The 26,958-nt window shown below is 45.6% G+C and overlaps 2 protein-coding genes across 2 annotated transcripts in view; both read right to left on the reverse strand.

Moving 5' to 3' along the window:
• Positions 1-26,524, reverse strand: part of LOC102921313 (paired immunoglobulin-like receptor B) — a 74,433-nt gene extending 47,909 nt beyond the window's left edge. The window contains exons 1-4 of the mRNA XM_076547857.1: positions 26,417-26,524; positions 26,226-26,285; positions 25,113-25,164; positions 24,914-25,006 (exon numbers count right to left, since the gene is read on the reverse strand). Of these exons, the coding sequence (XP_076403972.1) occupies positions 24,914-25,006; positions 25,113-25,164; positions 26,226-26,285; positions 26,417-26,524 (313 nt within the window). The remainder of the gene's footprint in view (positions 1-24,913; positions 25,007-25,112; positions 25,165-26,225; positions 26,286-26,416) is intronic.
• LOC121826030 (paired immunoglobulin-like receptor B) lies at positions 19,207-24,497 on the reverse strand. Its single transcript, XM_076544270.1, has 11 exons — positions 24,491-24,497; positions 24,256-24,317; positions 24,012-24,144; positions 22,758-23,042; positions 22,325-22,630; positions 21,832-22,128; positions 21,431-21,587; positions 21,285-21,358; positions 20,954-21,004; positions 19,716-19,832; positions 19,207-19,253 (listed from the first exon to the last, which is right to left on the reverse strand). The coding sequence occupies exons 1-11, from the start codon at positions 24,495-24,497 to the stop codon at positions 19,207-19,209; spliced, it is 1,536 nt and encodes a 511-aa protein (XP_076400385.1).
• Positions 26,525-26,958: the final 434 nt, after the last annotated feature.

Raw genomic sequence — 26,958 nt, forward strand, 5'->3', positions numbered from 1 at the left:
ATATTTTCTTTACTGAACCAGAAAGATAATCAGTTGGTAGAGTACTTGTGTCTGGGTTTGATCCCCAGTACTGTATAAATATGATGCTGTGGCTCATGTCTTTTGACTTTATCATTCAGGAGGTAGAGCTAAGAGTATCAGGAGTTTAAGGAAAGTCTTACTATGAAATGAGTTTGGGGTCAGCCTGGGCTATATCAGGCCCTATCACATAAAAGGGGAAAAAAGCCCCTTAGAGTATGTGGTAGACATGATCAAATATATTTCATGGGTGTAATTATCTTCCTGTTGATTTCCTGACCTGAGAACAAGAGCTGTGACATGCCATTTGAACCAGTCAGGGTTTCCCTGAGTGCTGTGAGCTCATTCACACAAACCTCCCCACAAGCATCTTTGTCAGTGAGGAGACATGTTGCCCTCTCCTGGTTGTGTAGCAGGAGCTCCTGCAGAGCCTTGCAGATGGCCTGTATTCTGTAGCACTGGGCTTTGCTCTGCCATTTGTGGTTGTTATCTTTTGTGTTCGATACCCTCTGTTTGAAAAAAGTATGTAAATCTTATCTGAGTTCTTCTTAAAAGGTTCAAACCTACACATGACTTGGCTGTGGTAGGTATCAGAAAACTGAGACATCCTGGGCCTGAGAATTGCTTTGGCATTTGTTTTATCTGGGAAGCTTTAGATTAGAGGTTTGGAAAGGGGAAATTGGCCTGCTAAAGTGTAAATTGTATAAAAATAAAAAAAAAGCCTTGTGAGAAGCAAATGTCAGTCAGTTCACTAGAAGCTGGTTTCCCTGCCATGGCAAAATCCAAAATTTTTCCTGGTGTGACCCTGTTTCTTCCATGCCCTGTGAGAAACTGAACATCCACACTTGACATGGTGAGATGAGCACCATGTGGTGAACTTGCGTCAGATGACTGACAGCCACACATGGCATCTCTTTCGTCCTCTGTGACACAGATGGTTAGATGTAGAGTTCCAGCAGAGGAATCTTGTTTACTGGTGGATATGAACTCCCCGGGATGTAGGGTCATGGTTCTTCTCCAACTTTGACCCAAGGCCTCCATCCATACAAAACTTGCACTCCACAAATTCTGTATTTCATTGAATTTCTGTGGAGATATTGGTGGGTCATCTGGGCCTTGGTTGGAGGTGGGTCAAACTACGACTCTCAAGTGACAGCTTCACATCATCTCTACAGCTAGGATTCTAGAGGGAATAAGAGCTGTTTAGTCAGACAGCTGTGACTATTATGAAGTGTGAAATGGAGCTGTGGTGATCACATCCTGGGCTCAAATGTTCTAGCAGCATCCTGCTCATTTGTCTCTTTGGTCAGCTCTTGAGCCATCCTACAGACAAACAAAAACAAACTCCCTGCACCTGTCATTTCTCTAAGCACTTGGTCCCCATAGCATGGATGTGCCCAGACATGGTCAATCCTACTTCATTTTTACTATGAAAATATCTGAGTGTTGGCACTCTCAGCCTGCCATCCCAAAGCAGAATCTTCAACAATTCATAAGTTCTATATCCTCAGCAAGGCTGTTTGATCTGATACAACTGCTTGCTTTTTGAAGTACATGATAGACATTTGCAGACTGTAATCACAGAAATCACTGACTGTGACCAGTCATTCCTAAACAGAGTCCATATGCCCCAGTGATGCAGAATATGTTTTTATCTGTAATCATTCTTTTTTACTATTAATTTTTTTTATTATTTTGCCTACCTACAACAGTCTCCCCTCCCTCCTCTCTTCCTGTTCCCTCATCCACTATTTTTTATACCTGTCTTCCACTCCTGAGAAAGTGTAAGGCCTTCCATGGGAGTCAATAAGCATGGCATATCAAGTTATGGCAGGACCAACACCCCCCCACCCCCACCCCACAGCTGCCTCCTGCATCAAGGCTGAGCCAGGCAAGTGTGAGAGGCAAGGACAATGGCAAGCTGCATGGGAGAGGACAGATATTTGGATGGACCCATAACTTCAACATACAGCCGATGTGCCTCTAGGGCTGTGCAAGAAGTCCTTGCTGTTTGTTAAACTGTTGTGACTCTATTTTGGCCACTGGAGAAAATCTGACATTCCAATGTTAATAGGGCATCAGCTATCAGAGTCACTCAAGAAAAGCAGAGGTGACCTCTTCCAGAGACCTGACTAGCAATTTCAGGTTAGATTCCCTAACACCAACTTTACCATAAGCCCTGTGAGTGGCTCTTACATTGACCAATGTAGATTTTGAGGTTCACACAACTACTCCTCCATGTTCCTGGACCATTGTGACCACTGGAAACACTGATCACAGGGGAGAAGCCCAAAAGTTCCAGTCAAAGACCAATCATCTTCAAGGTGCTCTGGGTGGAAGCCTTGTGTGGGATGACAACTCATCCACACAGAAGGAAAGGACAGCAATGCAATGGCAGAGAAGACAGAGCACCCAGGTTCCCAGAGAAAGGACTTGGTGGTTTCTCATCTCAGAACAAAATTGGCATCCCTTCACTTATCATCTTGTTGGTGGTGGGTTTTTGGCTCTTTCGGGGGCTCTGACACCCAGCTCCCAAATAAATCACACACGGAAGCTTATTCTTACTTATGAATACCTGGCCTCAGCTTGGCTTAGTTTCCTGCCAGCTTTCCTTAGCTTAAATTATCCCGACTTTTTTGCTTCTGGGCTTTTCCTGTTCTCTTACTTCTGTAAATTTTACTCTTACTCCATGGTTTGCTGTGTATCTGTGTGGCTGAACCCTGATTTCCTTCTCCTTCTCTAGCTGCTTGGTCTTAGATCTCTCCTCCCAGTTTTCTCCTTCTATGTATACTCTCTGCTTGCCATCCATGTCTACTCTTTCTCCTGCCTTGCTATTGGCCAATTCTTGATTAGAGCATCAGGTGTTTTACACAGGTACAGCAACACAGCTTCACAGAGGTAAACAAGTGCAATGTAAACAAAAGTAACACACCTTAAAATATTCTACTGCACTCTCCAGCACAGCTCCCTGGCACTACCTGCCCCTCAGTGGAACCAGGACTTTTGGTATCTTCAGGTTTGTATCCCAGAATTTTCAGTCATGACATCCGGTAGACACCGCTTCTGTCCAAATAGGCGGCATCCTATCCTCGTTGCATCCAAGAGCAGAGTCCTAAACTCAGCTCATTACCTGGGGACCTAGTACCTCAAAGGTACCAACAGATGCTGTAGTTTCCCAGGTTCATCCCCAAAGCAGGTTGTATATCTGAGTGCCTCATGAACCCCACTATCTCAAGAGTTGTCCATGTCCTTGGTCATTCAGAATGGTATTCACAATTCATTGATGTGGAGGACCATGGGTTTTTCTTCAGCAATGCCCATGCAATCACTTTAATGAAAGGAAGCTATGCCTGAAGATGAGTGTTGTGTACAGATATATAATCCTAGCACTTATCTGATGAAGTGAGGGGATCATGAGTTTGTGGTCCCCATGGGCTACAATAGGAGTTTCAGGCCAACCTATGCTATAAAGAGACTTCAGATCATCTTAGGGTTCTCAATGAGAACAGGTTCCAAATAAAAACTTTTAAACATGTTGGGATACAGTGTAGGAAAATCATGGAAGGACATGGTCAATGCACTCTCTGTGAGCATGTAGTGATTCCCATTCACTTGAACAACAGAGAGAAGACATTAGAGATAATGTCCTAGACTAAATATTAGCAGGTTTCACACCCTACCATGTAAGAGGAATGACAGATAGGATCAACACAGGTTCATTCCATTAATCAAAGTTCATTTTTAGGATTTTATCCATTATCCTGGTATTTCTCATCCCCAAAAATTAAAAGGGAATCATGTTCACTAATAATGATGGGGAATGACAATTTGATGAAAGTCATGATGGATTCATAAATGTCAAAACTGAGACCAGAGTTCATTAATTGCAAATGGATTGACAAAGAACCTGTTGAAAACATGTTTCTCTTGCATAATTGTTTTATTCACCCTATAAGATTGGAATGGCCTCTGTATTTTCTAAGTCACATGTACTTCACTTTACCCTAAACAAGTTCATGAAGATATAAAATTTAAGATTATAATTATAAAATCTACAAGGAACTTTTACAAGTAATATAGTTAAAGTCATTGACAACCCAGAAGTGTTCAGGAAACACTGAGCTAAGGAGATTACACAAATGCCACAAGACCTACAACTCCAGAGACTTCTCATGATCTAACAAAATCATGCAAAATCTGCAGCTACGGGGAAATGGGCAGGGAATAACTGTTCCAACAAGACATGTACACAAAGTACTATGTAAGTGCTGTTAAGGGAGGACTCATATAAACTTTGTGCTAGCCCTACCTGCAAGACCTATGTAGTGAGAACTTGCCTAAGACTCAGGCTGATTCAGTAAAGAGACAGGTTCTTCCTGTAAGCTGGGTGGATGCCAGTGGATACATAGGATTGCAGAATTAACCCAGTAGGGGTCATCTAGCTGTACTTCAAGTGACAATAATGCATAAAAAATGAATCATGAATGAGGTGGCCAGGAGGCATGACTAGGGGCTAAACATGGAATCAAGCTCCTGGTGAGTTGCTTTCTCACTAGAGGCATGTTGCTACTGCTGTGGTTGAACATGCAGTGTATGTCATCAGAGAAGGCAGGTGGGATGCCATCCATTGAGGCCCAAGTTACCTGACAGATGATACTCATCTGACCAGGAGAGGGCAGCATCTTTTCTTGCTGAGAATGATTTCTATGGAGAGGGTGGTGTTACTGATCTCACAGCACTGAGTGCAGGTTTGTGACTGGTTCACAGGGTTAACCCACCACATCCTCTCAGGACAGAGAAAACAAGTATCTGTGAATGAATAAGTAAGAAATAGTATGTGTCATACTGTGCATGTCAGGACACCATGATGAATAAGATGCACGGGCTTGGGTGCTGCTGTGTCTGAAAGAGCATGAGTATGTGTCCTTAGAAGTGGATGTAAGGATGAGTTTGGATTTACTGTGCAGTGTATATGTCTGATGTTTTGTTCCTTCACTTCTTTCTTTTCAGGCAGAGTCTGATGTGTCTCAGGCTTATATGAAATTCACTGTGTGGCATGAGTGATCATCTTGCCTCTATCATCTGAGTGCTGAGATTGTAGGCATCAACCCCCACACCAGATTCATATAGTGCTGTATCAAACAAGGGGTTCATGGATGCTAACATTTTCAACTGAGCTGTAGTATGGCTCTAAGGAGGCACGTTTTGGTTCAACAAAGCAGATAAATAAATACATAGACATGGAAGATGAGAATAATTGAAAAAAATAGACAACTAATGATATTCAATCACATGGGGAAATAGTGGGCACTGAGGAGATAAGAATGGGTGAGAAAATTGCTTCTTGAGAGATGTGGTGGTTTGTGTTAATAAGAAGTGGAGGAGAGACCTACAGGACACAGTTCAGGAAAAGGAACATAAAACCAAGTGCCATGAGAACAGAGTGCCCTGTTTCCCTTGTGGTCTCCCTGTGTACCTCCCTTGGGCTCACCTCCAGGATAGAAGCTCCATGTGAACTGCAAAGTCTTGTGCTCACTGTCTCTCTCTCCATCGCATCCTCCCTGCAGCATCCATATGCACCTTCCTGTGCTGTGAGATGCTGTCCTGTAGGCAAGGGATGACACTTGCCTTCTTGAACTCCTAGTCCCTATGATGGGCCTAAGGTGATGCATATAAGATTGGGCCCATTAAGGTGTTTCTTCATGTACACTGTTAGGAGATCCCACTTCTCCCCAAGGACAGATAGCAGATAGGTAGTTAAAGATTGTTGGGGAAAATCTTTTCTTTAGTGAGCTAGACATTCAACGGATGCTAATTCTCCTGTCATACTAATAATGTGAAAACAATTCCTTTACCAAGCCTGTCTTGGTGGAGTTGTTTCACGGTTTCTGTCAGTGATTTCTCATCTGGATGAGTCTACAGTGTTTGTATAACTCCAGGAAAATTCATATAATGTTTACAAAACTACTCAAGGGCTGGGGAGCAGACTAGCCATGATTAGGACCTCACACCACTGTGAGGATGGTCTGGATGAATGAGTGAAGAAGGAAGGAAAATGGCCACCCCTAGATCACTCTCAGCTAGGAAGTTACTTCTCTGAATGACACTATGACATTAATAGCTAAATCCTGACCATTGATGACATGAAAATAATTCAGACTGATACAGAATATTCCACAGAAAAGCTCCTTCTATAAGAAAAGACTAGCTCATTACTGGCCCATAATCCCAGCACACAGGATGCTGAGGGAGAACCATCATGAGTTTGATCACTGCTTGAGCTTCATGAAACTCTTTCTAAAAATAATAATCTAGATTCTTCTTGAGCTGAAGCACTTGGGAAACCAAAGACAATTGGCCAAAGAAGGCAATTCCTGTTCTTATTAGGCTGATGAAATGACAGCCTGTGATAGGAGGGAGATTCCCAACACCTAAAGACTACTCTAGGTGTGTCTTTCCATCTGGTTTTGGTGACATAAAAGAGGACATATTAGGTTTTCAGATCAAGTCCCTAACTTCATGAAAGTGGTCTGTTCTCAAGGGTGTTTCCCTCCCATACCTGAATGCTTGGGAGAAGGTGGGCTGTATGAGCACTCCTAAAATGGTGCTTTCTTCTTTGTAGGGTTCTTCTTCAGCCCTGACAGCCAAACTGTCAGCACTGTCCAGCTCTGTGGTGGCCTCAGGAAGAAACATGACTCTCCAGTGTGTCTCACAGGAGAGATAGGACAGGTCCATACTGACCAAGGAAAATGGGGCATTCTCCAGGCCACTGGACTCACAGCATGTATCTCTCCTGGACAGTTCTAGGCTCTTTTCTATATGGGTCCTGTGACAACCAGGTATAGTGGGAAGTTTAGGTGTTATGGCTACAAAATAGTCTCTATATGTAGCCTAAGCCCAGTGAATCCCTGGAAATACACAGCTCAGGTATGTTTGTAAGTTTTACAACTCTGAAGGGAAAGGTATCCTGGCCATCATAAGCCAGGCTGTATCTTTAAGTGTTACAGCTCTGAAGAGAAACATAACCTGGCTGTCAGAAGCCATGCAATACCTATAGCTCTAAAGAGAAAGGCATCCTGGCCATTGGAGGACAGGCAATAACTAAGCTGTGAAGGGAAAAGTATCCTGCATGTCAGAAGCCAGGTGATACTTACAGCTCAGAAGGAAAAGGTATTATGATGGCAGAAGCCAGGCAATACCTACACCTCTGTTCTTTTTTCATTTTTAATTCAATTTGTATATCAACCACAGATCCCCCTCTCATCCCTCTTCTCATTCCCTCTACCCCCACATTCCACCCCCTGACCCACCTGTCATACCCTCCTCTGAATGGGTAAGTTTTCCTATGGTGGGGACAGTTAAGCCTGGGACATTCAGTTGAGGCAGGATCAAGCCCCTCCCTTCTTCATCAAGTGTGAGTAAGGTGTCTGATCATAGGTAATGGAATCCAGAAAGCCAGCTCATGCACCAGGGATAGATCCTGATCACACTGCCAGGGGCCCCTCAAACAGACCCAGCTATGCAAATGTCTCCTTACGCAGAGGATCTAGTCTGGTCCCGTGCAGTTTCTACAGCTGTCGGTCTAAAGTACGTGAGCTCCTATGAACTTAGTTCAGTAGTCTCTGCAGATTTCCCCATCATGATCTTGACCCCGCTGTTCATATAATCCCTCTTCCCTCTCTTTGACTGAACTCCCAGAGCTCAACCTGGTGCTTGGCTGTGGATCACTGCATCTGTTTCCATCAGATTACAACTGATTGCAGTTAGGGTATTCACCAATCTGCTTATCAGGTAGACTACATCAGGCACCCTCACCACCATTGTTAGTAGTCTAATCAGGGATTGTCCTTATGGATTCCTGGGAATTTTCCTAGCACCAGGTTTCTCCTTTACCCCAGAATGTCTCCCTCTATCAAGATATCTCTTTCATTGTTCTTTCACTGCACCCTTCCCCTAGCTCACCCATCCTGTTCCTTCAAGTTCTCATCCCTCATCCCCTCCCCTCTGTTGCTCCTCCTCATCCCCAGTTTATTCCTGGAGAATGCCTGTGTTTCCCCTTCCCAAGGTGATCTGTTATGTTCCCCTTAGGGTCCTCCTTGTTTCCTAGATTCTCTGGAGCTTTTAGAACGCTGTTCTTGTGGGTGATGCTTTCCCTATGGAATGTAGCAGTTGTGTTCCTTTCCAGGAAAGACATTACTTTTCTTCTCTACTCTGCTAAGGGAGTTTACCTGAAGACATGTAGCAGTTCTGCTCCTGCTCTGGTAAAAGTTGTTATTTCTCTGCTCCCCTTTGTTAAGGTAGTTGCCTGATCAAGGATTGGCTTCATTTCCTGCTCAGGGATTGGTTGGTTTTCCTGCTCAGGGATTGGTCAGTTTATGTGCTGAGTTGGTCGGGGGCAGAATGTGTTTCTCTGAGTGTGTTGGTCACATCATCCCAGGTATTTAGTCCCACCACTGATTTGATCATGTTAGAGACCCATGAGCTCTGCTCTGTGGGGAGTCCCAAGCAGGGGGGTGCTGAAGGAAACTCCTGGCTCTTAAGCAAGACTTTTGGAAATTTAAAGAACTATAGGACATGATGAGAGGGAGAGATACATGTCAGGAACAAGCGATCTTCTTTCCAAGGTTTGTATGAAGCAGGTGAAAGCAAAGGTAAATCTATATTCTCCCACAGTCAGAACCTACACTCATCCAGGTGTCTCGTTCCCTGATCTGAGGAGAACTAATCTCTCCAGTGTTGGAGAGGTGGTTGCACCTTCTGTCCTAGAACACATTTGTCCTTCATTTATTCAACCTGTCCATTTATAGTTCACTTGGATTCTCAGGACAACTAGTTATGTTCCTGGTCTTGAAGATGTTTTTGTGAAGCTACAGGCTATTGCATTCCCAGGGCTTGAAAGCCATGGAGATACACTGATCACATGACTACAGTTAATGTGGAGAAAAGCCTTCCTCCCAGACTTCTGTGTAGTACAAGAATTGTTCCTGCCTTATAATAGCCATGTAGTGATTATTAACCACTGAAGACATGTCACATCCACTCAGTCCCAGGCCAGAGAGTGACTAGTGTTACCAACTGGTTCCTTCCTTGGACTGAAGAAGACATATTTGCAAATGATGGGTAAAATTTGGCTGATTTCTACACACAAGGGAGCTACGTAGAAGGGGAAATTCAGTGTCTCTAACAGTGGAAGTTGAGGCTGAGTTGAAGATGGGTGGGGTCCAGGCCTGATCAGAGGATAAGACACACTTAGGATTCGTACCCATCAAGGAAGACCATCAGGTGTTTTGAAATGTGAAAATCTGACAGGGTGCTGTGACTCCCTCTTACTCTTGTGCAATGGATACGGTTTTTTTTTCACCTTTAATAGTCAAATGTTTAGGCAAAGGAATATTTTTTTTTTTTTTTAGTTTTTGGAGACAGGGTTTCTCTGTGTAGCTTTACGCCTTTCCTGGAACTCACTCTGTAGCACAGTTTGGAACTCACAGAGATCTGCTTGCCTTTGTCTCCTGAGTGCTGGGATTAAAGACGTGCACTACCACCACACCACAGGCAAAGGAATATTTGACCCTGTTGCTGCTCTAAGGGGTGAATTGTTATGGAAAGCTGATGGTAGAAGGAACCTATTTGCAATCAATTGTGATGAATTTCCACTAGTAATCCGAACCCAGACAATGTGTCCATTATTGTTATAAGATATATTTGACTTTCCAGTGTGCCCCTAACAAGGACTTGAGCTCATTAATATATGTTTATTTAATTGGTCAACATGAGCACATTTCTTTTTCAATATCAGTGTTCAATCTGCAGTGGTATTTCCTAGTTTTTTTATTGTCCAATGAAAACAAGTCTGAGAAGTACAGGTGTTTTAGTGATAGAAGGGTCATATTGGTCTCTCTCTGTGTCTGTCTGTCTGTCTTTTTCTCTGTCTCTCTGTATCTGTCTGTCTGTCTCTCCGTGTGTGTGTGTGTGTGTGTGTGTGTGTGTGTGTGTGTGTGTGTGTGTGTGTGTAAAATGCATCTTGTGTCCTCAACTGAATTTGCCTTATGGGGAAAATGTGTTTGTTGAGGAGAGATTAGCTCTGCTGGTTGTGAACATCAGCAAGGCCTTCTGAGATATTACAGGATGATGATATCATAGGAAGGATTCAGCATGGATGAGGGTAAGGACCAGAGCAGAATGATTGAAGATGGGCAGAACTGTTTAAAACAGTGGATGAAGTGTCGACAGGGGCCTGGAATGCTGCTCAAGGTGGATGGATCAAGAGAATACAGATGTCTTGAGTCTTCACAGAACTGGAGCTGTGCTGATATCCCCGGGTCAGTGGAAGAGACAGTTAAGTTTGAGACTGCTTGAGGTTAGTATCAGATTGAGAATGGAAGGATGGAGAAACTGAGGAAGGACCTTTACTGCAGAGGTTGATTGGAGTATCAAACGTGGCCATCACAGATAGTGACAGAGAAGATACAGAAAGTGTTGTGCACACCCTCGAAGACTGATTGGGGCAGCTGACTTCCCTCTCTGCCTGGACTTGTGGTTTGTAACTGATAAGTTTCTTACTCCTCTAACTTCTTCATTTCTGTCACAGGAAGCCCCTCCTACTCCTTCCTTTTTTCCCAAACCTCCTCACTGTGTTTTCCCCCTCTATTCCTTTTCAATCTGGGCCACAGTTCCTGATACAACACTGCAAATCCTTTCTCAATTCCCACAGCACTAATGCTCAGGGGAGCATATTCTCTGGCTGCTCTGTAATGTGCAGGAACATCATTTGAGGACTTTCAAAGTGGAGCCTGTAAGAATCTCCCTCTGCCAATCTTTGGTGCATAATGAGGGCAATGACTTCTCTTTCAGGGTTAGTGTGGGAATCAGGTAGTCCTGTGACATGGAAGAGTTCATATATGGATTCATATTTCTGAGGATATGGATGGGAGAGTGGAATGATTAGGTTTTATCATCTTGAAGTAGACTAAAGTCACTTGGGAAATCAAGAACCTCACTGATGATGTGTGTTGATCATGTCTGTGGTGGGACTTTCTTGATTAATGATGCTAAGAGAAATCAGAACCTGATGCTACCCTCTCAGAGGACAACACATGGAAGCAAAGTTTGGGACTCCTGACATGGTCACTTCCATTCCCTGTTCCCAGCATGTAGTTTGCTGACTTAGGTATAGGAGGAGGGTCTATAACCTCTCCAAGATCCTCATGCTGTCTACCCCAAACCGGTATTGCAATATAGAATGAAGTGGACATTGCTCGAGGAGTCTTTGCTGGCATTCACTCCATGGCAAAGGATTAGGGTGTCCAAAATGATTAGTCAATGATGGAGCTGACTCACCTGCACCTGAGATGAGTATTTCCAGAGGCTCACTGGGTACTGACCATAAGTGTGGGGTATGGTTGTAGTAACCATAACATCTGAATGTCCCTATGTGGTCTGATGTTACATGATCTGTAGAGAACAAGGCCTGCCACTGCCTAATACTGGGTACAAACTGTGAGTTCATGGAGCTGAGGAACTTCTGATCTTCCTTGGTGAGAACGAGTTTATCATATCCCTCCTGGGAGATACACTGGAGGGTCATGTTTCCTCCTGAGGTAACCACAGGGCTGGGCAGGGATGACAGTCTGGATTTATTGTAGTGGATTCCTAGGAGAGAAGGAGGTAGCCTGTTCCATGTACTCACACAGCCATAGTGTTCTTCAGGGCTAAGCTTTGTCAAGGCAATACTTCTGAGAGCATCATGGGGCTGAGGCCCTGACTGTCCCCTCACCTGTCAACATCAGTTCCAGGGTGTCACTGCGCCCTGACCAGCCAGCTGAGCTTTAACAGTAACAGCGATATTGCCCTCCATGTTGCTTTGTCACAGAAGGGATGGAGAACTTGGCCTTATTCCCAGGCTTCTCTGGGGTCTGTGTGCCCCAGGGTTTTTGGCTTCCCTCTTTATGCAGAACTTATATTTCTGCATCCAGGGTCCCCTGACACCAGATGGTCATGGGGCTTTCTGACCACAGAGCCGGGTTCAGCCTTGATGGTGGGTTTGTGGAGAGTCCCTGAAAGGAAATTGAATAGAAGAAGGTGGGTCTGTGTGAAAGTGCCACAGAGAAAGTCACACGTGTAGATGACACTTTATTATTTTTAATTTATTCTTCTCTCATATGACACATCCTAATAGCTGGCTTCCCACTATTCCTCTCTGCTATATCCACTGCTCCTCTTTTTCCCTTCTGAAAGAATAGGTTTTGAGTGCTATTAACTGAATAAGGCATAGCAGCACACAAAAAGACTAGCCACACCCTCATATTGAGGCTGGTTAAGGTAATCCAGTAAGATGAAGAAGATCCCACATTCCGGCAAAATAGTTAGATATATCCCCACTCCTGTTGTTATAGTCTAACAGAGACCCCATACTAGTCAGGAGGTGGTAGTGCATGCCTTTAATTCCAGCAGTCAGGAAAGAGATGCAGGCAGATCCCTGTGAGTTCAAGGCCAGCCTGCTCTACAGAGTGACTTCCAGGGCAGACAGGGCTACACAGTGAAACTCTACAAAACAAAACAAAGCAAAACACCCAATGTAACAACCACAGTGTGTGTGCAGAGGGCCTAGGGCAGACCCGTGCAGGCTCCGTGGTTGCTGCTTCAGTCTCTGTGAGCCCTCATGATCCCTGCATAGTTCATTCTGTGGTCCATGTTCTCCTGATGTCCTGAGTACTCTGGCTCCTGCAACTCTTCCCCCTGTCTTCTGTGGGGTTCCCTGCGCTCTTGTGGATGGTACATGAGCTCATCCAGAGTAACAGTAGGGCCCATAAGGATTCAACTCTGTCCTGGACCTCCTGGGCTTTGCTGTCACTCTCTGCCTTGGATTTTGTATCTTGTGTCCCACTCTCTACCATGCTCTGTTGTCAGAGGACTCAGGAGCCCTGGCCCCTCACTTACACCACACACCAAGACCTCCCTGGCATCTCTATCATTTCAGGATCATTCTAGGGAAAGGCTGAGGTTCCTCACCTGAGACGAGGAGCTCCAGTGGGTCACTAGGTTCTCACCACACCTGTGGTCTGTTCTTTTTAAAGCTGTAGCATCTGAATGTCCACCTTAGGCTGGAGGTCACAGGCCCCACAGAGAATAGGGCCTGAAACTCTCTAGTAGAGTAGTTATACTTTGAGTCCATTGTCCAGAACAGCCTCTGAGGCCTTCCTTATTCAGAACAAACCTGTCATATTGCTGCCACAAGTCACACTGGAGGGTGACATTCCCTTCTTCAGTCATCACAGGCCTGGGCCTCGCTGACAGGCTGGATTTACTGTGTTCTCCTAGGAGAGAAGGAGGAATCAGGTAAATGTATCAGGCCTCTTATCCTCCAGAGCTATGAGGTTGGGGGCACCCATAAGAGCAGACTCACTTCTTGACAGTCAATCCTGAGGATTGGGATCCTCTGTGTCCTCTATACCTGTCACCACCAGCTCCAAGAAGTCACTGAACTCTCACCATTCATTGCGGGTCTGATATTGACCACAATATTGTCCTGTTTGGTGATCAGCTATTTTTGAGATTGAGAATTCAGCCTTGTACTTAGGATTTTGTAGAAACTCTATGTGCTTTAGTTTTTGGTATTCCTTTTTATATAGTCTCTATGCTTTGGTTCCTGTGGTCCCCTCACACAAGAAGATCACCATAGTCTGCTTGTCGACCACAGAGTCTGGCTGTACCCTGAAGATAGGCTTAGGCAGGGCCTCTGCAAGGTAAAGAGCAGCCAGGATCCAGGACACCCATCCTCAGATTGCAGATCCAACCTCAAACCTCCAGCCATGCCCAGGGGCATCACACATGTGTTGTTCTCCATCTTCACTGCCCAGGCATGGCTGCAGGAATGATGAGAAGTGAAGGTCAGGACAGCTGCAGACACTCACTCACCTGCCAGCACTGGGTCCCAAGTCAAGTCCTGACTGGAATGGTCTGTGATGCTATATTCTCTGTATTCTGTATTGCCTTGATGCCATTCTGAATATTGGGTCATCTGGGCCATGGTGCTCTCAGAGACCTATCAGGGGGTCTTGGATTATCAAATGTCTTTGTGCAGTTAAAAATACCAAAGACTATATAATCCAGACTCTCTGTGTGATATCCATCTTTATGGGGCTTATTTTTTATATTAGTTTTACTTTCTCTTTAAAGACTTTATCTTTTAAAACTATCTATTTCTTTATATAACTGTCTATCCTCCTATTCCTCTATCTTCCTAGCCTATGTACATTTTTACACACATTGTAAACAATTTCCGGTTTTATTTCGTCTGAATCTGTTTTTTTTTTGTTTGTTTGTTTTCTTTTTCATGACAGGGATTCTCTGTAGTTTTAGTGCCTGTAGTGGATCTTGCTGTGTAGACCAGGCTGGCTCTCCCTCCTAAGTGCTGGGATTAAAGGCATCTGCCACCACTGCCGGGCCTGAACCTGTTTTATTGTGAGTCTGTCATCCTTCTCTGACCAGGAGAGATTTTAAACTGCTGAACTGCTTGGCTAGGACCAACAGGAAAGCCTTGACTGCTGACTCTGCTCACCTCAGCTTCCAATCATGGCAGAAGTATGCCTACTGCCAACTCCGGGAATCAGTGTGTCTATGTCTCTAAGAAGCAACATGTTGCCCAGAAACCTCTCTCTCTCTCTCTTTTCTGTACTAGAAAAAGCTAAATCCATCAGGCAGTATGCTGCATTGCTTGCAGACACCACTGCATACAGTAGCAGGAATCTGCCTGCTGCACTCAAGCCTGTACACTGTGAACCCACAATACTGTAGCTCCAGTCTGCACAACACAGCGTCTCTGTACCTTGATGTCTCTATATCTCGACCTACATGAGACATGAAGTAGAAAGCTGTTTTTGGCTCCATTACTGTGTGCTTAGAAGCCCTTTTAAAGCTCTTTTAGGCCTTATGGAATTCGAGAGTCCAGCATTAGTACACCAATTGTAGTTGGAAGTTTTTCTGTGTCCTGCCTGTCCCATGATCAGGACAAATCTCTCACCCATGGTCCCACAACCTTTTATAAAATAATCACTCAGAAGCTTATATTAATTATAATGGCTCAGCGATTAGCTCAGGCTTATTACTGACTAGCTGTTACATTTAAATTAGCTAGTTATTCTTACTTATTTTTAGCCATGTGGCTTGGTAGCTTTTCTCAGTTCTGCCTTGTCATCTTGCTTCCTCTGTGTCTGGCTGGTGTCTCCTGACTCAGCCTTCCTCTTCCCAGAATTCTCCTTGTCTGCTTACCCTGCTTATATTTCCTGCCTGGCTACTTGCCAATCAGCACTTTATTTATCAACCAATCAGAGCAACACACATGCACATAATTTAGAATGACATTCCACAGCACTCTAGTCCCCCCTCAAAATACCCTTCCACCAAGGTCTCACATGCCTCCCCATCTCAAATTAATAACCTCCTCCTCCTGTTTCTCTTCTGAAAATGGAAGGCCTCCCATGGATATCAGCCAGCCATTGTATATAAAGTTTCAGTGAGATTAGCCACCTCCTCGTCTATTAATGCTAGATGAGGCAATCCAGTAGGAAGAATGGGTCCCAAAAGTAGGCAAAAGAGTCATGGATAGCCCTGTACTCACTGTTAGAAGTCCCAAAAGACCAACTTTCACAACTGTAATATATATGCCGGGGGTCTCAGTCAGTCTCATGAAGCCTCCCTGGTTGTTGGCTCATTGATTTTTTAAGGGGTCACATCTGGTCTGATATGAAAGAACTTTCTTTCTAGGTTTCCTTCATCAGATTTTGTTAAACAAACTTTTTTGGTCTGATAAACTATGTTGGGCTATATTTCCTCTTCTCTAGTTTCATAATGTCTTTATTTCAAACACACAAACACTTGGGAAAAAAATCACCAGCTTCCAGAAAGTGAATTTTCAAAGGGGATCTTTTCTAGTGACATTGTGTTCAATGTGTGGGAAGTCACTCAGATTTTTTTATTTATTGAACAATGAAATAACTTATTTACATCAAAAGATCTATCCATTTTATGTACAGCTCTTAATTTGTTGGTATGAAATTGTTCATAGTGCTCTGCTCTTATTACATTTGTAGGGAGGTTGGAAAGGTGGCTCTGTGATTAACAGCACTGCTCTTGCTGAGGACCTGAGTTCAGTTTCCAGCACCCACAGCATGTAGCTCACAAACATCTATAACTCCAGCTCCAATGTCCACTCTGGCCTACAAGGGCATCTGTATACACACAGCACAAAAACACACAAACACATATACATACACATTGATAAAACACAATAAACTTTTAAGAAAATAAAGTGAATGTATGTTGTACATATGGGAACCCAGGCAGAAGGACAGCAGATTGGAGGCCAGCCTTGTTGGGATCACAGGCCTATACCGCCATACCAAGCTTTCATTTATGATTATTAGTTTATTTTTAAATTGTTTTATTTATTTCTTGGGTGTGGGGAGGAAACCAAGGACTTAGGTGGAGGTGAGAGAACAATTAGTGGGAGTCAGTTTTCTCCTTCCCCCATTCCTGCTGATTGAACTTAGGATATCAGACTTTGTGGCAAGTACCTTTACTGGCCAAGCCATCTCACTGGCCCTATTTTATTTACTTATTCTTTGAGACAAGGTTTCTCTATGTAGCCCTGGCTGTCCTGGAATTTCCTATGAGACAAGCTGTCCTCAGACTCAGAGAGACCTGCCTGCCTCTACCTCCTAAGTGCTGAGATTGAAGGCGTCACCATCATGCCTGACCTGTTTATTCTAGAGCAGTGTCACATGTGTTCCAGGCTGCCCTCTTACTCCTCTGTGTAAGTGAAGATGACCTTGGCTTCTTGATCCTCCTTTCCACACCTTCAAAGTGCTGAGATTTCAGTTGCGTACCTCCACCCTGGCCTTTGGTGGTTAATGTCTGACACATGTCTCACTCTGTAGCCCAGGCTTGCTGTGGGATGTTCTGTATGTCCTGTGGGAGCCCGTTCTTGGATTCCTCATGGCTTTACCCAGAAGGTCTGCATAGAGAATGATTAGGACCACCACCCAGAGTGCAGGTGTCTGAGATGGTCTGCACTTGGCTGTGCTGGGGGATGGTCTGTATGTTAAGTTGCTCTGATTGGTCAATAAATAAAACCTGATTGGCCGTGGCTAGGCAGGAGGTAATGGGCAGGACTAACAAAGAGGAGAAATAAAAGAACAGGAAGGAAGAAGGAGATGGCCTGCAGCAGCCACAAGGACAAGAAAGATGTAAAGTATCGGTAAGCCACAAGCCACATGGCAAGGTATAGATTTATATAAATGGACTAACTTAAGATATGAGAACAGTTAGCAAGAAGCCTGCCACGGCCATACAGTTTGTAAGAAAAATAAGTCTCTGTGTTTACTTGGTTGGGTCTGAGCTGCTGTGGGACTGGTGGGTGAGATGATTTGTGGGCCAGGCAGGAAAACTCAAGCTACACAGGCTGTCATGAAATTCACTAGGTATGCCAAGATAACCACAAGACAAAGGCAATTCTCCTGCCTCAGCCTCCCACGGGTTGGGATTATGTATCTGTGCAACCAAGACTGCAAATTTTCTCATTTCACAGCTTTGAAGAGTGATGTCATTAAAATTAGTACTCAGTGTGAAACTATTTCCTTCTATTTAGTTTCTCATTTCATGTGTTTATTGAGAAATCTGCTTTATTTCCAAAATGTATGATGCTAGTTAAAATGCAGTTGGGGTCCCAAAAGTTCACAGAACCCCTTGGAGGTCTCTGTTAGGTCTCCCAGCAGGCAGAGAGTCATTGCTCCTTGTTACTGGGAACAGAACCTGGTTGAGTGATTGCCAGAGCAGCATATACAGTGGACTCCTCTGAGGCCTCCCCTGCCAGGGAGGGAGGAGGTGCAGCTGCCCCCTGTCTGAGTGACCTGATGCACAGTTGGACATAGGTCACATCCTGGGGCTCCTTGGATTCAGCAGCCTGGAGTGGGAGAGAATGACAGGAAGGTTATACTTGACTTGGGGGATGCTGAAGTCCTAGGGAGGACAGGACTCACCTGACTGTCTATCTCTGTGTCATCTTCTGCTTGTCCATCTTTGGTGTCCAGGACTTCTCCTGACATGACAGAAGGAAGGACAGCTTCTGCCCTCCTGAGCCTGGAGCCTTTCACCTGGGCATATGTCACTCCCTGGGGCTCTTCCTCAGCTGGTCTCTGTAGCAGGGAAGTAGTGAGGGACAGACAGTGTCTCCCTGTTCTCCTGGGTATCTCTGGCTAGTTTTCCACAGCATGGCCAGAGTGACCTATTTAGATGACAGCATCCCTGATGGGATCTTCTGGGGCTTCCTTCCTACATTTCTGGCCTCTTATCCTGACATTATAAACCTTGTTTTCTTGGCTGTACTCACACAGTCCATCTTCCTGGAAACACATTTCTGGGGGCTGGAGAGATAGCTCTGTGATTAAGAGCACTGACTACTACTTCAGTGGATCCAGGTTTGGTTCCCACAACCCACATGGCAACCTGCATTCATCTGTAAATCTCATTCCAGGGTACATGGCATTCTCTCCTGTCCCCTGGAACACCATGCAGGCATATTGTTCAGAGACATACATGCTTGTAAAACATCCACACACACAATACAAAACCCCACCTTTCTGAAGTCCCTTTGGTTCCTGCCTGCAGCTGCTACTTCCATAAACATTTCTGTGGGCTTTCCCTTCCAGGCTGGCCCTCAGAAGACAATCAGACAGATGCCAAGGACCCAGAAAGGGGACAGGATCGATGAGACACAAGATCCCGGGAAAACCAGGAGAGAGTGAGGCTTTGGTTGCTTCTGAGGGCCAAGAGAAGGAGAACAAAAATGGCTCTCTGGACTAAACTGGGCCCTAAGTTCTTAGCACTGCAGATAGGGACAGAAACCTCACCCAACTGTCCAGGTTGGCACGATCCTCAGGCTGAGTGTCCTTCACTGAAGCGTCTGTCAGAAGAACAAACAGAATGTCTCCTGACCAGAGTCTAGGGATGACTCTGACCCTTAGTTTTTTGTATTGCCCCAGGTGCGGACAGAGAATCGGGGAGTGTTGTGATATCCTTGTGATATCCTTCATCTATAGGATGAAGTTCAGACCCAAATAGTAAAGAACCCAGAGCCTCTCCACCACCCCTGCAATGCTGAGTCCTCAGACATCTCCCTCCCCAGGACCCTCTTTATCTCACAAAGGTTTTCTTCCTGGGTGGCAGCAGCTGGATTGGATCTGGAGAGACAAGAAGATGTCAGTTGTCAGTGAGGTGTGTCAGGAAGATGGGGTCTATGTGTCTGGTCATGAGTTACCTCTTCTGGGAGCCTCTGTCTCTGGTTACAGGCTCTGCAGCTCCTGTAGGAAGTTGCAGTTCTGTATCTTTCTGGGCTGCAAGAGAGAGAAGAGTCTCAGCCTCCCTCTGCCCCTATGCATGTACAGGGAAGGAAGGAAGGAAGGATGGAAAGAGAAAAGGAACCTTTACACTATGGGTGAGTGAGCAAATGTCCCAGGACATGGTGAGGCTCACAGAACACATGATATTACACACATTCTGCGATCATGATCTTTCTGATCTGAGATCAGCAGTGTTTCTAAACTACCCAGCCCATTTGAGGCTTCCTTGGGGCTGGTGTCCTGATCCCCTGCTTGGTTCTTCACAGGGGAACCTTTGACCCAGGTCACCCACACCCTACTCACCATCCTTCCTTAATTTTCCCTGATGCCTTTGTCGGAGAAGGAGGAAGATGAGGATGAAGAGGAACAGGAGGAAGGCCACAGAGACTCCTGCCAGAGCCTTCAGGTACCCTTCCAGTCCTGAGACAGAAGTGGTGTCATGATTGGGGAATGTTGCTGCTGAACTGAGTACCTACTGTGTGACAGACGCATGCTGGGTCTTTGCACTCATCATCTCTTCTCCTCACAATCATACAACAAGGAATTGTCTCTTTTTCTACCGCACAGTTTACCTGCCTCAGATCACCTGACTGGAAGTGGCAGAGCTAGGAGTTGAACCCAGGGATTCTTTTTTTAAAATTTATTTATTTATTTATTTATTTATTTATTTATTTATTTATTTATTTATTTATTTATTATGTTTACAGTGAGTGTTCAGCCTATAAGCCAGAAGAGGGCACCAGATCTCATTATAGATGGTTGTGAGCCATTATGTGGTTGCTGAGAACTGAACTGAGGACCTCTGGAAGAACAGCCAGTGCTCTTAACCTCTGAGCCATCTCTCCAGCCCCAACCCAGGGACTCTCACTTCCAGCCTTTTTGCTCCATCTGGCTGAGCCTCATGAGCTAGAGGGAAAGATCCTAAATGCCCTGCCATGACCCCCTGCTCCACCCTTGCAGGTCTCCACCACAGTGGGACAGACCCAGTGCAGAATCAGGTTCTGGGGGACTCCTCTGTCAGGAGAGGTCACAGCCAAGGCCAGCACTGAAAGAAATTTAGACATGTGGACCAGGCTTCACCCCTTTTTACTCAAAGAAACAGCAGCCAATCCAGAAAGAGAAAGACTGGTCCAAGTCAGCATCTCCAGAAGCAGCTGTATGGAGCCCATAACTAGCTATTGCTCATCTGGGCCCCACTTTCCAACAGAGTCCTTATTAGACCTCTGGAAGCTGACTCCATGCAGGTGAGAGAGTTTGTTCTCAGGGTGTTAGATGCAGGATGGGGAGGCAAATGTCTGTGACCTCTGCTCTCCACTCAACACCCTCCCCATCCTCTAGGCTGAGCCAGAACATTTCTCTCTGGATGCCACCTTCTGTATCCCAGCCTCTCGTCCTGGGTTTGGAAACTCTGTTGGGATCTCTATTTGCCTCCCTTACTCACAAACTAAACTGACAGAGAAATGAGGACTTCAGTGAGCTGAGAGCTGTGAGACAGCCTGAGGATGGAGGATACCCTCTGCACTGAGGTGCCTGATACTCACCAGCCGCTGGCACGGACTTTGAGGGTGTTGGGCTGGGGGCTCCAATTGGTTCTAGGAAACAGAACAAGAGGGGATGAGGGCTAGATGATAACTCAGGGGCCACACTCTGCTCACTATCCTCTAACCTCCCCAAGATCCTCATGCTGTCTACCTGAAACCTAGACTGTAATAGGAGTGGACATTACTAGAAGGACCACTGCTGGAATCCACTTCTCTGGCAGGAAAAGTGGCTTCTGACTAACTTTCCTATTATCCCCTTAATCCCATCGAAGTCAAGGGCTCTTCTAGGGTTTGGATTGTAAGTCACTCTGAGAGTTCAGGGTCACCTCACCTGAGACAGTGAGCTCCACAGGGTCACTGGCATATGACAACAGGTAAGGAGATGAGTCTTGAGATCTATAGCACCTGTAGGTGCCCGAGAGGTCAGAGGTCACAGCACTCATGGATAATTCTGCCTGGAAGTCCCAAGCTTCAGACTTTGATTTTAGTCTCTCGGGTTGGTGAGCTGCTCCCTCTTTGGACAGAATGAAAGTGTCCACTTTGTATGTTGACTGACACAGCAGGGTCACGTTGTCTCCAGAGTGTACTGTGGAGTTAGGCTTCACTGAGAGGGAAGGACTGAAGGGAAGCTGTCCTAAGGAGAAGAGAGATTAGGAGAGGCTGCCTTCATTGTTCTGAGCTGACACCTCATCTGGGTCTGCCCTGAGCACCAGGGACTCTGTCCCTTTTCTCTGCTTGAGCCCCTGTCCTATTCTCCTGTCTCTACATTTGTTTCTGAATAAGATCTCTGTCCCTCATCCCAGCCATCACCTTCTTAACTCCCCCATGAGAACTCATGAGAATGATAGGTATCAGAGGAAATCTATTTAGTTCCTCACCTGTGATGAAGATATTCAGGGGGTCACTGGAGGCTGACCACTCAGAGGAGAGGTTGTGTGCACCATAGCATCTGTATTGGCCTCCAGTAGAGCTGCTCACAGGGCCCAGTGTGAAGTTGGCCAAGGAGCGGCCACTCTGGGTCCACTGGACACCATAGTGGGTGAAGTCAGCTCCCCCTAACTTGTACAGAGCAAATCTGTCATAGTTGACGTCAGAGCAACACTGCAGGGTGAGGCTCTTCCCAGGGTCCAGGATCTGGCCTTGGTGAGTCAGCAAGGAGGGCTTCTTGGACAGGCCTAGAGGGAAGGTGACAGGCTAGTGATTGAGGAGCTGGTTTTTACCAAACACTGATCCCCTCCCATCCTGCCCTGCACATGTCACTGCTTCTCCCCAGGAGTGGGGCTCTGGCTCAGCTACCAGGCTCTTCCTCTATCACTCTCTATCTGTAACTACCCAGTGGGACAGGATTGGTCAATAATAGGGCTGACTCACCTGAGATGTGTATTTCCAGGGGTTTACTGGGTACTGACCACAAATGTGGAGTTTGGTTGTAGTAACCATAACATCTGAATGTCCCTCTGTGGTCTGGTGTTACACGATCGATAGAGAACAAGGCTTGGTACTGAGTTATACTGGGTATAAACTGTGAGTTCTGAGAGCTGAGGAACTTCTGACCTTTCTTGGTGAGAGTGAACTTGTCATATCCCTCCTTGGAGACACACTTGAGAGTCATGTTCTCTCCAAAAGTCACCACAGGGCTGGGCAGGGCTGTCAGGCTGGTTTTGTTGTTGTAGATTCCTAAGAGAGAAGGAGGCAGACTGTTACATGGGCTTACACAACCTCCATGTTTTCCAGGACTAGGCTGTGGGAGGGCAATTATTCATGAGAGCAGATCATGGGCCTGAGACCCTGACTGTCCCCTTACCTGTCACCACCAGTTCAAGGGTATCACTGGGCTCTGACCAGCCAGCTGAGCTGTGACAGTAACAGCGATATTGTCCCCCATGTTGCTGTGTCACAGAAGGGATGGAGAACTTGGCCTTGTTCTCAGGCTTCTCTTGGGACCGTGTGCCTAAGTGTTTTTTGCTTCCCTCTTTATGCAGAACATATATTTCTGTATCCAGGCTCCTCTGACACCAGATGGACACAGCACTCCCTGAGGTGACCACAGAGGCAGGCTCAGCCTTGATGGTGGGTTTTTGGAGGGTCCCTGCAAGGAAGTAGTACAGAGGAGGTGAGTGTGTCTGACAGTGGCATGGAGAAAATCTCACTTGTGGTTGGCACTTTTATTTTCTCTTAATTTATTCTTCTGTCATACAATACATCCTGAAAGCAGTCTTCTCACCTCCTCTTTAACCCAGATCCACTGCTTTTCTGTTTCTTTAGAAGAGAAGAGGCCCCCAGTGATATTAACCAAACATGGCATAACAGCATGCAATAATACTAGGCTCACACCCTCATATTAAGGCGGCAAAAGTCAATCCAATAGGAAGAAAAGTATCCCACATGCAGGCAAAGAGTCAGAGATTTCCCCATCCCATTGTTATGAGTCTAATAAAAACCCCAAGCAAGCCAGGCCGTGGTAGCACATGCCTTGAATGCCAGCACTCAGGAGATAGATGCAGGGAGATCTCCATGAATTCAAAGCCAATCTGGTCTACAGAGTGAGTTCCAGGACAGATAGAGCTACACAGTGTAACTCTAAAAAACAAAACAAAATAAAACCCAGTGTAAACCTCCAAAGCATGTGTTCAGAGGGTCTAGAGCAGACCAATACAGGCTCCATGGCTGCTGCTTCAACTCTGTGAGCCCTCATGATCCCTGCTTAGTTGATTCTGTGGGCTGTGATCTCCTGGTGTCCTTAACCATTGTGTTTCCTACAACACTTCCTCCCTCTCTTCTGTGGATTTCCTCAAGCTCTTGTGGATGGTACATGAGCTGATCTGGAGTAAGAGAAGACCCCATAAAGATTCATCTGTCTTGTTCCACCTGTGCTTTGCTGTTATTGTCTGCCTTGGATTCTGTATCTTGTGTCCCACACTCTCTACCATGCTCTGTGTCAATGGTCTAAGGAGCCCTGACTGCTCACACATATCACACACCACACACTACTCACCAAGGCCTCTCGGAGCATGTGTATCTTTTCAGATCATTCTAGACAAAGGCTGATGTTCCTCACCTGAGAAGAGGAGCTCCAGTGGGTTGCTGGGTTCTGACCACTCCAGTGGGCTTCTCTGGTCATTGCTATAGCATCTGAATGTCCACCTTTGGCTGGAGGTCACAGGGCCCACAGAGTACAGGGCCTTGTAGTGCTGATTAGAGAAGATATACTCTCAATCCAGCATTTGGGAGATATCCCGTGTTCCTTTCCCAGTCAGAATGAACCTGTGGTATCGTTGTTTTGAGACACACTGGAGGGTTACATGTCCTCCCTCAGACACCACAGGACTGGGCAGGGCCGACAGGCTGGGTTTACTGTGTGCTCCTAGGAGAGAAGGAGAAATCAGTTAAATCTATCAGACCTCATTATCCTGCTTGGCTCTAGGTGGGGTTAGCCCTGTGAACAGACCCACTTTTTGACAGTCAAGGCTAAGGCTGGGGAGCCTGTGTGTCCTCTCACCTGTCACCACCAGCTCCAGGGAGTTACTGAACTCTGACCATCCATCTTGAGTCTGATATGGACATTGATATTGCCCTGCTTGATTGGGGTCTACTTTTGGGATTGAGAATTCTGCCTTGTTTTTAGGCTTCTGTGGAATCTGTGTGCTCCCTAGATACTGGTATCCCTCTTTATACAGTATGTACTGTTTGGCTACTCTGGTCCCCTTACACAAGAAAGTCACTGTAGTCTGCTTGTAGACCACAGAGTCTGGCTGAACTGTAAGGATAGGCTTAGCTAGGCCCCCTACAAGAAAAAGAGCACCCAGAACTCAGGACAGCCATCATTCAATTGTGGTCCCCAACCCCAGCCCTCCAGCCATCCCCAGGGGCAGCACACAGGTGTTGTTCTCCATCCTCACTGCCCAGGCATGGCTGCAGGATTGATCAGAAGTGAAGATCAGAACATCTGCAGACACTCACCTGCCAGCACAAGGGTCCTGAGGCCCAGAGTCAGTCCTGGAAGAGAGTTTCCTGTGAGAGGTTTGTCCCTGAAGCTTGAGCAGGTCCTCCCCTCTGCAGAACCTCCTTAGACCCTGGGGTTTCCTGATAGAGCAGTGCTAGGCTTTGGAGAAGCATCATACATAGACCGCAGTATTCCCTCCCCCTCTGCACATCTCACCCAGACAGAGCAGCGCTGTGAAGGTGAAGGTCATGGCATCTCCTCCTTGAGGCTGCAATTGTACTCATGGGCAGAGCTACAGAGACTGTCTGGATGGACAGGAGTCACAGGGTGTGTTCTCTGGAGGCTGGGCAATCCCCATGACATGGTTGTACTGGAGCAGCCCCACAGGAAGGGGAAGTGCCCTCCTCAGGCCCCAGGCTCTGAGTTCCCCAAGGCTGTGGCTAAGTCAGGCAGTAGACTTTGCAATCAATTCTTTGTTGGATGACATTTCCATAACCACATAATTTTCTGTCTCCTTTTGTCGTAATCTTTGTCAGGGCCAGGTAGTATCAGACATGTATGACTATTACACATAAGAAATATAAATTTAGTCAGGTGGTGGTGGCACACGCCTTTAAACCCAGAACTTGGGAGGCAGAGCCAGGTGGATCCCTGTGAGTTTGAGCCCAGCCTGGTCTACAGAGCAAGATCTAGGACAGGCAACAATACTACACAAGAAATCCTATCCTGAAAAAAAAAAGAAATATGAATTTGCGTATGAGTTTGCTTTATTCATTTTCACTTTTTATTTGAAATATCTACACATATTCAGAATGTTTGAAGGTTTGTGTGAAGACTCTCATTGTGTACTTCTTTATGGAGTAAAATACAATCCTCTGCCTCATAGTCTCAAGTGCTTGGTATAAATGTGTACCACTATTTCTGGTTGTTTGTTCTTTTTTGATATGTGTACTTTCCACTACAACTTTAAATTACACTTATTTTTAATTTACACTTATTTCTTTAGATCACATTTACCTTTTTCTTTATATGTGTGTGCATTCACATGTGCCACAGCACACACAAGGTCAGAGGACAAGTACAGGAGGCAGTTTTCTCACTACACGGTACGGATCAGAGTCAGGGTTGAAGGTTGGCAGCAGCACTTACACACTGATCTGTGTCACTAGGTCCAATCTTAGCATCATCACTCCTTTGTCCTTCTGCTTCAGTTAAAAACATCATCAGATCTCAGGTGTCCTAAGCCAAACAATTACCCGTTTTATTTGACTTTCTTGGGGCGCAGGCTGTGGATGTGACCACCCTTCTTCTAGAGGCATTTGACCTCACAAGGGTGCAGGTGTGGACAGCACTTGGGCAGCTGTGCATGGCCTTGTCACAGCAGTACTTCTGCAGAAACAGGCACAGGGATGGCTCTATGATGCCACCACAAAGGGGCAGCACCCGGAGCAGAGTTGGACTCTTTCTGAACTTGTCATTGTCTAGGGTGCAGCCTTGCTCTATCTGCTGGCAGCAATTACCAGCTGCTGCTGGTCAGGTGGGATGCTTCCCTTGTTTTGGATCATGGCCTTGCCATTCTCCATGAAGTGATTGGTCTCAACCTTGATGGTAGTGATCTTCCCCTTCATGGCTTTGCCAATGATCTGCCTGTTGGTGTTTGTTTGGCCACGTATTTGAACAGAAAGAGAGCTCAGTAAAAATATTTTGTTTCCTTTTAATTTTGTTGTTAGACATTGATGGCAGGTCCTCCAGTGTTCTCCTACTCCTGAGCCATACTCCACCCCTGAGCCACATCTACTTTATCCTGAAATTTTCAATTTCTGATCTTAAAATTTTTCATCTGCTGTTTTTTTCATATGCTTTTGGGTTTAATTTTTTTGTTGTTGATATGAGACAGGCTCTCTCTGTGGAATCCTGGCTGTCCTAGAGCTAGTTATGTAGACCAGGATGAGTGGGAAATTACAGAAATCCTCCTGCCTCTGCTTCCTACGTGTTTAGATTAAAGGTATGGACCACCAAACCTGGACATAAGTTTAAGTTTTTGACATATTTTAAAATAATT

Source organism: Peromyscus maniculatus, chromosome 1, assembly GCF_049852395.1.
Source record: "Peromyscus maniculatus bairdii isolate BWxNUB_F1_BW_parent chromosome 1, HU_Pman_BW_mat_3.1, whole genome shotgun sequence".
Classification (NCBI taxonomy): domain Eukaryota; kingdom Metazoa; phylum Chordata; class Mammalia; order Rodentia; family Cricetidae; genus Peromyscus; species Peromyscus maniculatus.